This window comes from Cryptomeria japonica, chromosome 7 (genome assembly GCF_030272615.1).
Source record: "Cryptomeria japonica chromosome 7, Sugi_1.0, whole genome shotgun sequence".
Taxonomy (NCBI): Eukaryota; Viridiplantae; Streptophyta; class Pinopsida; order Cupressales; family Cupressaceae; genus Cryptomeria; species Cryptomeria japonica.
Window position 1 is genome coordinate 690551724 of NC_081411.1, and position 12492 is coordinate 690564215.

Genomic DNA, 12492 nt, shown 5'->3' on the forward strand with positions numbered 1-12492 from the left:
TTCATAATCGTATTCCTCACTCCGAGAGCTTTCCGAAAATATATAACACTTTATACCTTGGCCAAAAATTGAGTCCTAGGCGAATTAATTCCCCGATGTGCTCAAACATTTAAATTTTTCATTTATTAATATAGTCTAAACTATATAATAAACAATTTCAATTTTAAATTTTTCATCTCTAAATGTGCTCTGATGTCTTGCCACGTGGCAGGGTCTGATTGGCTGATGGGGTCTACTGGGCGCCACCTGGGATGACACCTCATCTTTTGCCACTTGTCGGCCACGTCACCACCATTGGGCTGCTTGCTTGTATGCCACGTCATCGCCACTGGGTGCCACCTCACCGGGACTTGCCTGCTGGAGCATTGACTGTACCCACCACCTACGTGCCACGTGGATGGCTCTCGTTCACTCTCGCTATTTCGTGGGGTTTAAACTTCGTGCATCTTCCTTCGCGAAATAGCGCGAGCCGTTGATCTCTCTCTAACTTGCTCACTAGTTAACCCGGCCTTTGTCTACAAAATTTTGCCTCTTTGCCTCGAGAAGCGTGCCTACATGGGGTCCACTTGATCTTCATCCAGTCAACTCTTCCATCACCTCGAGAAACATACTCGCACGTGGGCCCACCTTGGGCGCCCATGGACACCTTGTGTCAAAAGCCTTTAAGGCTTAGACATTATACTACTGTGCGTTTTTGCATATAAATACTAAAAGCTCCCAGTGCACAGCCAATGTGGGATAATGCGATTAAGCCTGGGACTTCATTTTTGCTTTCCCTGAGTGCTTTCATGGTGATTTTTTTATTTGCTTGGCATTCAAAAGTCTTTCTTCTCAACCATGTCAATAGCCTCTACACCTTCTTGGTTACCTTTCCTCATCATTGCTGCAAATTCAAATAAGGGCCCTTGTCAAAAGGAGATGAAAGTGTTGAGCCTGGATCAGGGGTCTTCTTTCCACTATGCATTAGGGAGCTTGAATAAAGAATAGAGAGAAATTCCTTTGCAGCCCGCACCCACCAGATGCTACCCGCTGTTAGTCCCTCAAAGTATGCAAGATGACCTCCATGTGATGTAGTGGCAAGAACTACATTTTTATTTAGCCTGCATTCATCCCATGAAATAGCCTCTCAAGTACAAACAGGATCATCCAAAGCATTTATACATAATAAGGGCATTGATACATTGCTCACAAAGTAAGCACTGCTACAGCTGCGGTAATATGTATCCACCGTCGCATATTTACCAATATGACACGTAAAATATTTGTCAAAATCTTTGATAGAACGTGCCTTTTTTATGCAATCCCAATCTGCAATCTGTGCATGAGCACCCTGATGCATCTGAGCATAACCCCGAAGACCAGTAGCCAGAACCTTGTTGTAAATCCTTTGGATAAGCCTTCTGTTTATAAACCGATCACCTATCACAAGATCCCAAGGGCAACAGATAGCTGTAGCTCCAACTAATGGAGTATTTGCCCCTTCCTCTCCAAGATATTTGACCAGTATATTTGCACCAATGCTTGTCCCAACTGCTAGTAAAGGGGCCTTGGGATTCTCATCACGCAAATAACCAATAACTCTGCGAAGATCTTCTGTCCACCCAACATTGTAAAAACGACCTGTAATAACGAAAGTGCCCCCTAGTCCTCGATGATTGACAACAACCACCTTCCATCCATTCTTAGCAAGAGCATAAGCAATGTGCTTTATATAAGGATCTTTAGAATCGCTTGTCAGACCAGGAATCACAATCACTATAGGCGTTGAGTTATTCTCTGAAATGGGCATGTTTAGGCTTGCAGGTCTTTTAACAATGTCATTATCTATAAGCCAATCCAGAGCAATAGTTTCCCCATCCAAAGAGAGGAATATCTGCCTTTGGTATACAAAAATTGGTGGGTTGCCAAAAAAGTGCAGAAAAGCAGTTTGCAAATGAGGGCTGCAAAGCCACAGGGTTGGCCAATACCTTTTTAGTACTAGCTTCTCCTAGGGAGATTGGGGTTTTGGTCCTCCATAGATGACATTCTCTGGGAGGTTGGACATACATCACACATCCAAAAGCCTTAGAGATGGAACCATATCTTCCTTAAACTTGTATATAGTTTGACATAGATGACGTATTCCTCTTGCATGAACTTTTATCATCTTCTCTTTTAGCAATGAAGGGCTATCACGTATGGCATGAGACTGAAAACAACCAGCCATAAAGTTTGAGCTTTGCAGCATTATGACCATTGCATCTTTGTTGGGGCAGACACTTGACCCATTTTCAAGTTGTGCCTCACTCCCAAAACAATGCATATCATATTTAGAAAGAAAGCTTAAGTGATAGTGCCATATCATTCCTTCAAACTACTTCAGCAATCCCAACTTTATTGCTCCCAAAATCAGACACAGTGATACATTGGTAAATTTGATATCTCTCTGAATTTTTTTTTGGTTTAAAACTGGAATGCAAGATACGCACCATCAATCCATTAATGACAAATAAATTGAAGTCACCTCTCACCATCCCACTGGCAAATTGCAGTTGAGCCAGGTCGGACCCGAAGTGAGTCCGACCAAAAAAAAAATTTCGTTTTCATGCCACTGACCCCTGGAATGCTTCACGGACCTCAAACATACCTCTGGAAATGGTCGGCATCATTTTCGGATCATAAAATTGCATTTTACATCCTTCAGGCAATTACGCCACAATTTTCGCATTTAATCGCGAAGACGTAATTTTCAAACCTATCAAAACATCTTTCTGGAGCTCGCCATCTGACAGGCGTGTACTTTGATATACAAGGATGACTTCTACCAAACGGTTTCTCAAGACGAGTCCCGAGCGAAGAGATATTAATTTCCGAAAACGGCCAACTGGCTTTATCGACACTGCGGACCTGATGAAGTCAATGTCCTGGCAACACATGACGCCTTTCTCAAAAATATCAAACGACCTCCGTGGGTCCTCAAATTCGGAACATAGGTACCTTTAAGTACATATTAAATCTTTGAATTCTCAGTTCGATCACCAGACTGACAGGATGCAAATGGCATGCACACAAAAATGGCAACATTAACTGATCTAACACTGGAGTGCGGGTAACTGAAAATGATGGCAAAATGAGCTCTTTTGAAAACCGATCAAACGGATTGGTAGAGCCTTGAAATTTGAAACGTAACTCATCATTTATACCAACATCAGCCTGGAACAAACATTATGGCATGACGCTTACTGAGGCAACTTTTACACTTATGCGAAACAGGGCTCCGACTAGCTGTCGAAACAGGGACTTGCCAAAACACACAAACTGCGAACGGAATCGGCTTCAAAAACTGAGCAAATGGATTTGTTAAGACTTGAAAATTTGTGATCTCACTCACATTTATGCATAAAATTGAATCCACTTTTAATTTTTTCATGATGATCAACAGGGCAAAAGATGTAATCGCTCAAAGTAGACTACTCAATAAAATCTGCATTTGTGCCTAAAATGCACTTCCAGCTCACCCCTCAAAACGGGTACCTCATAAACGTATCCAAATTGAATTATAAAAGTTGCACATCACTGAATAGGCCAAATGAAAGGTGTGGGACATGAATCTCGAGCCTTACCCTCTGAAAATCAACCAGCTTCATTTTACCCCCTTGCTAACTAGGCCATTCAAACTGACTTATTTTAATCATTCAGAAATGCCGGGCAAATTTTTGAAATGGGCCTATAAACTTGACTCAGTTTTAATTAGTCCCAACAGCAAACCCTTCTGGTTTCTCTATGCATACCTCTTCCTCTAACACACCATTTAATAATGTCGATTTGACATCCATTTGGTATAATTTAAACCTTTTATAAGCAACATAGGTTAGTAGAATTTTGACCCCTTCTAGTCTAGCTATAGGTGCAAAGGTTTCTGCATAGTCTAAGCCTTCTTCTTGAGCATATCCCTTATAGACCAATCTTGCTTTGTTTCTTATTACCTCGCCGATTTCATCCATCTTATTTTTGAACACCCACTTGGTGCCTATTACATTTTTATTTTCCGGTCTGGGTACTAGGGTCCATGTATCATTTTTCTCTATTTGACCAGTTCTTCTTCCATTTCTCTAACCCATTCATCATCTTTCAAAGCCTGCTTTGTTGTTTTGGGCTAAAAAAATGGAGAGCATACACTCATTCTCTCTTTCTCTTCTTCTGGTTAGAACTCCTACATCCTTGTCACCAATGATGTCTTCTGCAGAGTGATTCTTTCAGACATATTTGGCCAGTACTGGTTCATTCCTTTGAGCTTCTTATATCAATTATGTAGGCTCTATTCCATTGGCTTCTTCATTTGTTGCTTCGATAGGATCTTCTTCTGTGGGTTCCACTGGTACATTGTAGTCAAACCCTTTATAGTCTTTCGGTTCACTTTTATTGTCCTATTCATTTTTCTCAAAGTACTCATCTACTTTGACATTTGCACTTTCCACAATCTTATTGATCTTTTTGTTTAGACACCGGTATGCCTTGCTCTTTGTTGAGTAACCTAGGAAGATTCCCTCATCACTCTTGGGATCAAATTTTCCAGTGTACTCGTCCCTTTTTATATAGCACTTTCTTCCAAATACTTTAAAATAACAAACATTAGGTGAATAACCACTCCATAACTCATAAGGAGTTTGTTTTGTCCCCTTCTTTACCTGTATCTAGTTCAAAGTGTATACAAAAGTGCTTATGGCTTCTTTTCAGAAGGTATGTGGTATATCCTTCTGTATCATTAGAGTTTTGGCACAATCAATAAGAGTTTTGTTTCTTCTTTTAGGTACTCCATTCTGCTGAGGTGTTCTAGGTGCAAACATTTGTCTCATGATTCCTTGTTCCTTGCAGTAGTTCATGAACTATTGAGAGGTGAACTCTCCTCCTCTGTTTGATCTTAGGCACTTCAAATTCTTACCGGTTCCTCTTTCTAATTGAGCCTTAAACACCTTAAACATGTGAGAGGCTTCTGATGTTTCCTTTAAGAATACAACCCACATCATCCTCGCGAAGTCATCCACAAATAACATAAAATATCGGTCTCCATAGAAACTCTTGGTTCTCATGGGACCACATAGGTCTGTGTGAACTAAGTCCAACACACTTTCAGATGAGAAAGTTTTACTGCTGAAATTGGACCCGGTCAACTTTCCTAGTTGACACTCTTTGCACATAGCATTTTTAGGTTTTACAATGTCAGGGATATCTCTAACATAAACTCTTACTGCACATGGGGCATCATTTCCAAACCTCACTATTCCTCCATTACAATCCTCCATGCTAAGGAATTTTCTTCTATCACTGATCATGTGGTGAGTACAACCATTGTCTATCACCCATTCTCCACACTAGTTTGTGCTATAAATCAATGCCATATCTCCCTCCTCTATGTTGTCCTCTTTGATTACAACAAAGGCAACGCCATAATCATCAGATCTCTTTGATTCTTCATTAGTGACTCCTTCTTCTGCAAGATAACATTCCTTCTTTCTCTTGTCCCTATAATTTTTGAAATTGTCCTTTCTGTCTCTATCATTATTAGGGTATCTAGAAGCAATATGACCTATCTTATTATAGGATAAGCACTTTAAGGGTAACGTACCTTTGTATTTACCTTTACCTCTTAGAAATATTCTTTCCAGTAGAGCTTCAATCTCATCTTGCTCCTGTTCCTCAGAGAGCAGGTTGTCATTATCATGAGAATGACCGGTTCTGGTAGTAGAGATACTACAAGTTTCTTTCCTTCTCCTTGTGGGTGTATGCACCATGGATTCTTTGAAGGTAGCATCAATCTCTGGTACAATGTTATCATAATTACTCAATTCAAAAGCAGTGAACTTACCGATCAGTGAGTCAAGAGTTATACTGACTATTCCCAAGGATTTGAGTTCTTGGATAGCAAAGACCCTTATGGCATATTGTGGTAGCAGAGTTCTTAGGATTTTTCTAACCACGTCCTCCTCCTCAAGTTTTCCTCCTACATTCTTGATAGAATTTACTACATCCTTTATCCTCTTTTTGTACTGCTCTATGTTTTCACTTTCCTGCATTCTCATCTCATCATACTTTCCTCTCAAGCTGTCTACTTTGGCCTTTTGAACATGAGGGTCTCCCCCATAGACTGTCTTAAGATTATTCCATATCTGGAAAGTTGTTTTCAAATCTTGCACCTCTTCATTATCTGAAAGAGTACTAACAATCAGATCCATAGAAACAATATTATCTTGCCTTTCCTTTATTTGGTCAGGAGTAAGAACCCCTAAAGGTTTATTATATTCTGTGATCACTTGGTTCCAATAGTGTTCACCTAAGGATCTTAGATAAAGTTTCATTCTTCCACACCATAAGATGTATTTCTCCTTAGAGAACTCAGGGCCCTCCTTACGCATCATCTTGGATCTCTCCCTAAGCCGGTTAAGCTTCCTCAGATTCTAGGGACTCGTGCTCTGATATCAATTGTTAGTCCCAACCGGTGCTAAGAGGGGAGGGGTGAATCAACACTTAATCAAATTCTCACAATTTAACTTTTATCTTAAATATTCATTCATCTAAAATCCAAAAATATACTTAAATACTGAAGTAAAATATGCAAGCATGAAAAGTTGACAGTGACACCAAGGAGTTATCTCATGGAAACCCCAAAAGGGAGAAAACCACAGTGTGAGTAGGAACTCACAAATTTGTACTTTTCTAGAGTAGGCTCAGTTAAGAGCCATCCCAGCTAGGAGATTACAATGACACTATTAGGTGCCACCTGGTTAAGTGATTTTGATCAAGGTTGGTTAGTTCCTTTACCCTGTTAAAGGTAGCCTGGTTAGAGGACTTAAAACATTAGTTAAGATGTTACCCAGTTAAGGGATTTATACAATGGGACCTATTAAAGTCCATCTAGTTAAGGGATTTATGTTGGAGTTGTTAGAAAGAAATAGTTGGATGATCTACTAAATTAGCTACTGATAGCTTGATCAGATCTCAATATGCATGTCACTCAATACACATCAGTTGTGACTTCTCTGCACAACACTAGTTTCTTTGGCTATTCACTTTGTTGGTCACTTGTCCCTCAGCACTACACTCTACCGATCTTCCTATTCTTTGGCTCTACACTCTGCCTGTTCACTATTCTTTGACTCTACTCTCAGCCAATTGTCTGTCCTTCGGCTCTACACTCAATCAGTTCTCTATCAATTGACTCTGTGCTTAGCCGATCTACTTCACATACACACTCAACTGTGCTAACACCACTTAACACTTCCTCTCACTCTATTCTTCACCTTGGATTGCCTTTAGCAAGGTTTACTTGTTTCAAATTTCACGATCAAAATTTTCAGAAAGAGCTCCAGAACTCTTTATACATTTTCTATTGACACCTTCAGGCATATCCTCAATCAGATCAATCAAGGATTTCAGAATATTTAAAATTCAAACTCTCCCACTCTTTCTCTGCATGCCTTTCAACAATTCCGCCAAGTCTTCAACCAGTTCTGCCACCACATCTCCTAAGGATAGAAAATTTTGAGTCAAGTTCAGTCAAATTAATGTGAACCAGAGAATCCAAATGTAATCATACTTGACTGCATGATAACTAAAAGTTAACTTTACCAACAAATGATTTGGTGTAGACACAAGCTTAGCAACTCATTCTTTGCCACCGCAACTAAATGACCAATCACTGCTTTGAGATTTATGGTGATTGCCTGTCTTCCTTCTGTCATACCAGTGTACCGGTATGTAACTACACTTATTACTTTACCAGTTCATTCTTTGATTGCCGATTTGTTGTTCTAGCATCATGTCTCTCCCCTATTTGCCAGTGAGTTACCGATTGGTTGGAGCAAACAACTTTTCTTCCCTGAGTCACCTTTTGTAACTTTACCATCAGCAAAGTGACCGATCTTCCTGAATGATAGATCAATTGACTTAATCTATTTTACTTTGAGCTGAAGTAACCTTTGATCATTCAACACCAATGTTGTTTCCATTCACTATTGCTTACTAAAAGGCAACACCACTTTACCTTATACTACTTCACCAGTTAGTGTCTTCACCGGTAAGTGTTGGACATCAATGACAAACCTTAGTACATAAACTAGTTTTCTAGATTGACCGGTTTTGTCAATGCCAATAATCCAACATTAACCATAACAAAAAATCTATCATATTTTACTTGATGCAATTCTTGAGTAAAAATATGTTCTTCAATAATCACATTCACCATACATATTGGATCAATGAGCACTCCTCATGAGAGTTTGTCTTTGATCTTCACAATAATATATAATGGGCCATCAGGTGCAATAGTAGTCTCACCAAGATCAAAAGTAATGCATCGGTGTTTTGTAGGTTTAGGTTTGTCAAGGAGGTTCACAAAATTATTAGATTCTACACTAAGTTGTTGGCAAATGCACACTCCAATGAGACATTGTAGGTGATTGAAGGTTTTGTCATTGATGGTAACCTTGCAATCCTATGACACTGGCAAGACAAGTTACCGACACTAGCAAGGATAGACTCTACACTGGCACACAGTCCACCGATAGTGAAAGGAAGCATATCGGCACATAGAGGCCGATAGGAATTTTGTTTGTAAAGTATTTTATTAATTATTGTAAAATCATTGTAAGCCGACTTGGCAAATTATAAAATGACTCATATATATAAGATATCATTGTAGAACAATAAGGTAAGCATGGAAGGAAGTAGATAGGTGAAATAAGAAAGACCTATTATGTGAATTATAGTTTAAGGGTTTATGTATGAAGCAAAGCTATAAACCAGTACTAGATCTGGCATTGTAGATGCCATTTTGAAGCAGTACAAGACACTAGATTTATATAATCCATTTTCTAAGTCAATGAGACTTCCCATTTTGTAATTGAGCAGTGTGCTCTAGGCACTTGGCCTTCCCGCATGTGCAAGCCCCTATTGTAGTAGTAATATTCTCTTATTGGCCAGTAAGTGAATATTGTGGGTCACAAATCCCACCGAGGTTTTTCCCACACCGGGTTTCCTCATTAAAATATTGTGTTATGGTGTGATTTTCATGTGGTTGTTGTTATCTTTGTTTATTGCATTACTTTCTATTTACCGATATGTAGTATTAATATGTTCTACATGTTTTAAGTTAAGAAATTGCTTTAACCGGTTAGATACTGATTCACCACCCCCCCCTCTCCCCTCTCAGTATCTGTGGGAATCCTAACACAAGCATCATGCCCAAACTTTTGGGAAAAAACACAATTTTTTTTTTAAAACAACATAACATTACTAAATACTCTACGATAAAACAAATATAAATAAGTTTGTCTAAGCTAAGGGTTATCTCAAGCATTAAAAGAATGGGTTCCTATAGTTAATTTAACTTTACAAATATAATGTTTACAATTTTTAAATTGAATAATCCTACCCCAAGAGGTGTTGGAATAGGTGCCTCTAATTCACTTAACAATAGTCCATACTGATCGGGTTAAGTCTTGTCGATGAAAGAGTATGAAGGTTTTTTTGTGAGCTCTATTGGCATGACTCTTGCTGATGTATTCTTCTCTGTTGGGTATCAGAATAGTAGGTTTGAAGTCATCCCGATGACCTGACAAAGTCGATTTTGATCATCAGAGTAACTTTGGCTATCAGAATAACTTATGGAGCGATATGCCGATGGTCCGATGGGTCTCTGTGGTATTATCGGGAGATTGGAATAACTTCAGGTTTTCAGGAAGACTGCAGCAGTGGTGTGTCAATGCTCGATGAAGTCACATTTTGGAATTTGGGTCACATATCGGTTATTGGGTTGACATTCTGAATGTCATGTCGATGTCCCGATGAGTTTTCTCTACCTTGTCTCGAAGTGTTTCACTCATCGGCATTGTATTCTTCTTTGTGTTCTGATGACCTGATGAAATCATCTTGTCAGGCTGGCAATGCAGATCGGGATAGCAGTTTTGGTTTTGGTCCGATGAGCCAATGAGTCCATTCTCTTGGTATCGGCATAGTATTTATGTTCCTATTCTGATGTCCCAATGAAGACCACTCCTAGCCATTAGATATCAAAGTATCTTTTGGAGAGCTATACTGGTGACCGATGGAGTCACCTTAGGCAGTCAAGTATCATCAGGCCATCAGCTTTACCTTTTGAATGTTGTGCCGATAGCTGATGGAGCAGAGATCGATTGTGGGAGTGAGGTCGAATTGAGATCCAAAAGATCGACTCTTGGACACCAAGTATGATACCATTGGTGTAAATGAATACAAACCGACCCAGTTCTCTATTGCATGTGGGATAATTGCTTTTCATGAATGTAGACCGATGCAGGCAGACAGTTAGACTTCAAGCCGTTGGGGCAGTTGCTCTGATGAACCATCGATTAGTTTGGTATTTGAAGCTGACTGTAATCCATAGTGACATGATGAATTCTTGAGAGCTAAGTGTGTTCTGCAAAGAGTTTGAGCCAAATGTTTGTATGTCAACCTGGAATGACTGTATAATAGAGTATAGGAAATATGCAGATGAGACTCTATTGTATTGTTTAACATACTGATAATAAAGTTGATCATTTGCTGGTGGTGGGTTTTTCTCCCGAAAGGGTTTTCCCACGTTAACTCTATGTGTTATCTCTTTGTGTTGTTGTTGTGTATGTTTTTTACTCGTGCCATATTCAGTAAATGTTACAAATTTTGTCTACACTAGTCTATTTCTCCTCTGCAAACTAACATTAGGGAAGTGAATTATGCACTTTCTTTCCTAACAAGTGGTATCAAAGCCTATCCCATTTTGTTATCCTTGTTGGGTTGGGTTAGTTTTTTGTGTCAGTTCTGTCTCAGTGGGAGTCTTGCAGAGTGTCTACTTGTTTTACAGATTGAAATGGCGAGTTCTTCAGGATGCATAGACATGGAGAAGTTTAATGGTTCCAGTTTTGAACTTTGGAAACTCAAGATGGAAGACTTGCTGGTCGACAGAGATCTCTGGGGTGTTGTAACTGCAACTTCTAAGCCTTCAGGCATGAAGCAAGAAGATTGGGATTTAGCCGATCAGAAGGCAAGGGGTCTAATTAGGCTATGTCTAGCTGATTTTGTTTTGTTAAACGTCCATGAGGAGAAGTCTACACATCTTCTCTGGGAGAAGTTGGCTTATCAGGGCAAATCCTTGGTGAATAAACTTTTCTTGAGGAAGAAATTGTACTGTCTGAGGATGGACGCAAGGACACCATTGGTAGACCATTTGAATACATTCAACATGGTTCTTGCATAGTTAACTTCTGTTGGTGTGTCCATTCAGGAAGAAGAACATTGCATGTTGTTGTTGTGTTCATTGCCTGACTCTTGGAAACATTTAGTGATGGCTATTGGTAGTACCACGACCCAGTTCAAGATGGATACTGTGGTTAATACTCTTTTGTTAGAAGAAATGAGAAAGAAGTCTTCTAAGATGACAAAGGATGCACTCTTTGTTCGAGGCAGATCGAAGGACAAAGACAAGAAGAAAGGAAAGAAGTCCAAGTCTCGAGAGAGTTTTAAATTGCCAGGCAAGAAGTCAAAGGTGAAGTGCTGGAACTGTGGGGAGAAAGGGCATATTCGAAAGGATTACAAGAAGGAGAAGAAGAAGAAGAAATATTCTGACACTGAGTCTTCTTAGAGTGATGCTGATGCTTTTGTAGCAGCCTTGGCAGTGCCTACCTCAGATGACACCTGGTTAGTAGATTTTGGTGCACCTCTCCATATGACGTCCCACAAGGAATGGTTCTCGAAGTATGAATCGTATGCTAGTGGAAAGGTATATTTGGCTAGTGATTCTACATTGGAGATTGTAGGGAGAGGCAGAATCAAAATTCAGTTTCCAAATAGTAGAGTGAAGGGGATTAATGGAGTTCTTCATATACTAGGTCTAGCAAGAAACCTCCTCTCTGTAAGTAAACTTAATGATGTTGGAGTTCAAGTTACTTTTGTGTCTGGTGGTTGCATGATGACCAGGGGATCCATTGTTTTGGCAAGGGGTGATCGCATTGGTACACTGTATAAGTTAAATGCTAAACCTATATGTTGTATTGTAACTTCTGAAAAGTCTGATAAGACAACTGTAAGGATGCATAATGCAAACTCATTGGAAGCTAAACTTCCTATAGATAGGAATCTGGAAATCATCAAAGCAAATAGAATATTAGCCTAGCTCAATGACGAAAACTAAATTGCAATGATAACAATCCTAAAAACATTCAATGAAAACATGAAAACAAGACATTTAAAATGAAATCTAAGCAAACCAAATGCAGATGTCTCCTTCATGTGGCTCCATTGTCCTTCTTTCTCCTTCAAATAGCTTTTGTTTTGTGGACCTCACCTTCAAATGCATAAGCATGAGATGAAAGCAAAATTGACAAGACAAGACGATAGCATAAGGGTACTAGAAGTGTGATTGATTCGGGGATTCAAAAATGTGATCCATTGGGATTGAAGAAATTCATCCAATTTATAGATAAATTGGAGAAAAGACAAGAT

At 39.3% G+C, this 12492-nt stretch overlaps 1 protein-coding gene across 1 annotated transcript; it reads right to left on the minus strand.

The window, feature by feature from the left end:
• Positions 1-895: 895 nt before the first annotated feature.
• LOC131856243 (embryogenesis-associated protein EMB8-like) lies at positions 896-1964 on the minus strand. The gene has a single exon (XM_059207710.1). It carries the CDS (start codon positions 1787-1789, stop codon positions 1127-1129), a length of 663 nt encoding a protein of 220 aa, XP_059063693.1. The 5' UTR covers positions 1790-1964; the 3' UTR covers positions 896-1126.
• Between the last annotated feature and the right edge of the window lie 10528 nt (positions 1965-12492).

Bases quoted from the DNA above. Each gene is read 5' to 3' on its own strand.
- LOC131856243 (XM_059207710.1), bottom strand. From the start codon at position 1,789: ATGCCCATTTCAGAGAATAACTCAACGCCTATAGTGATTGTGATTCCT.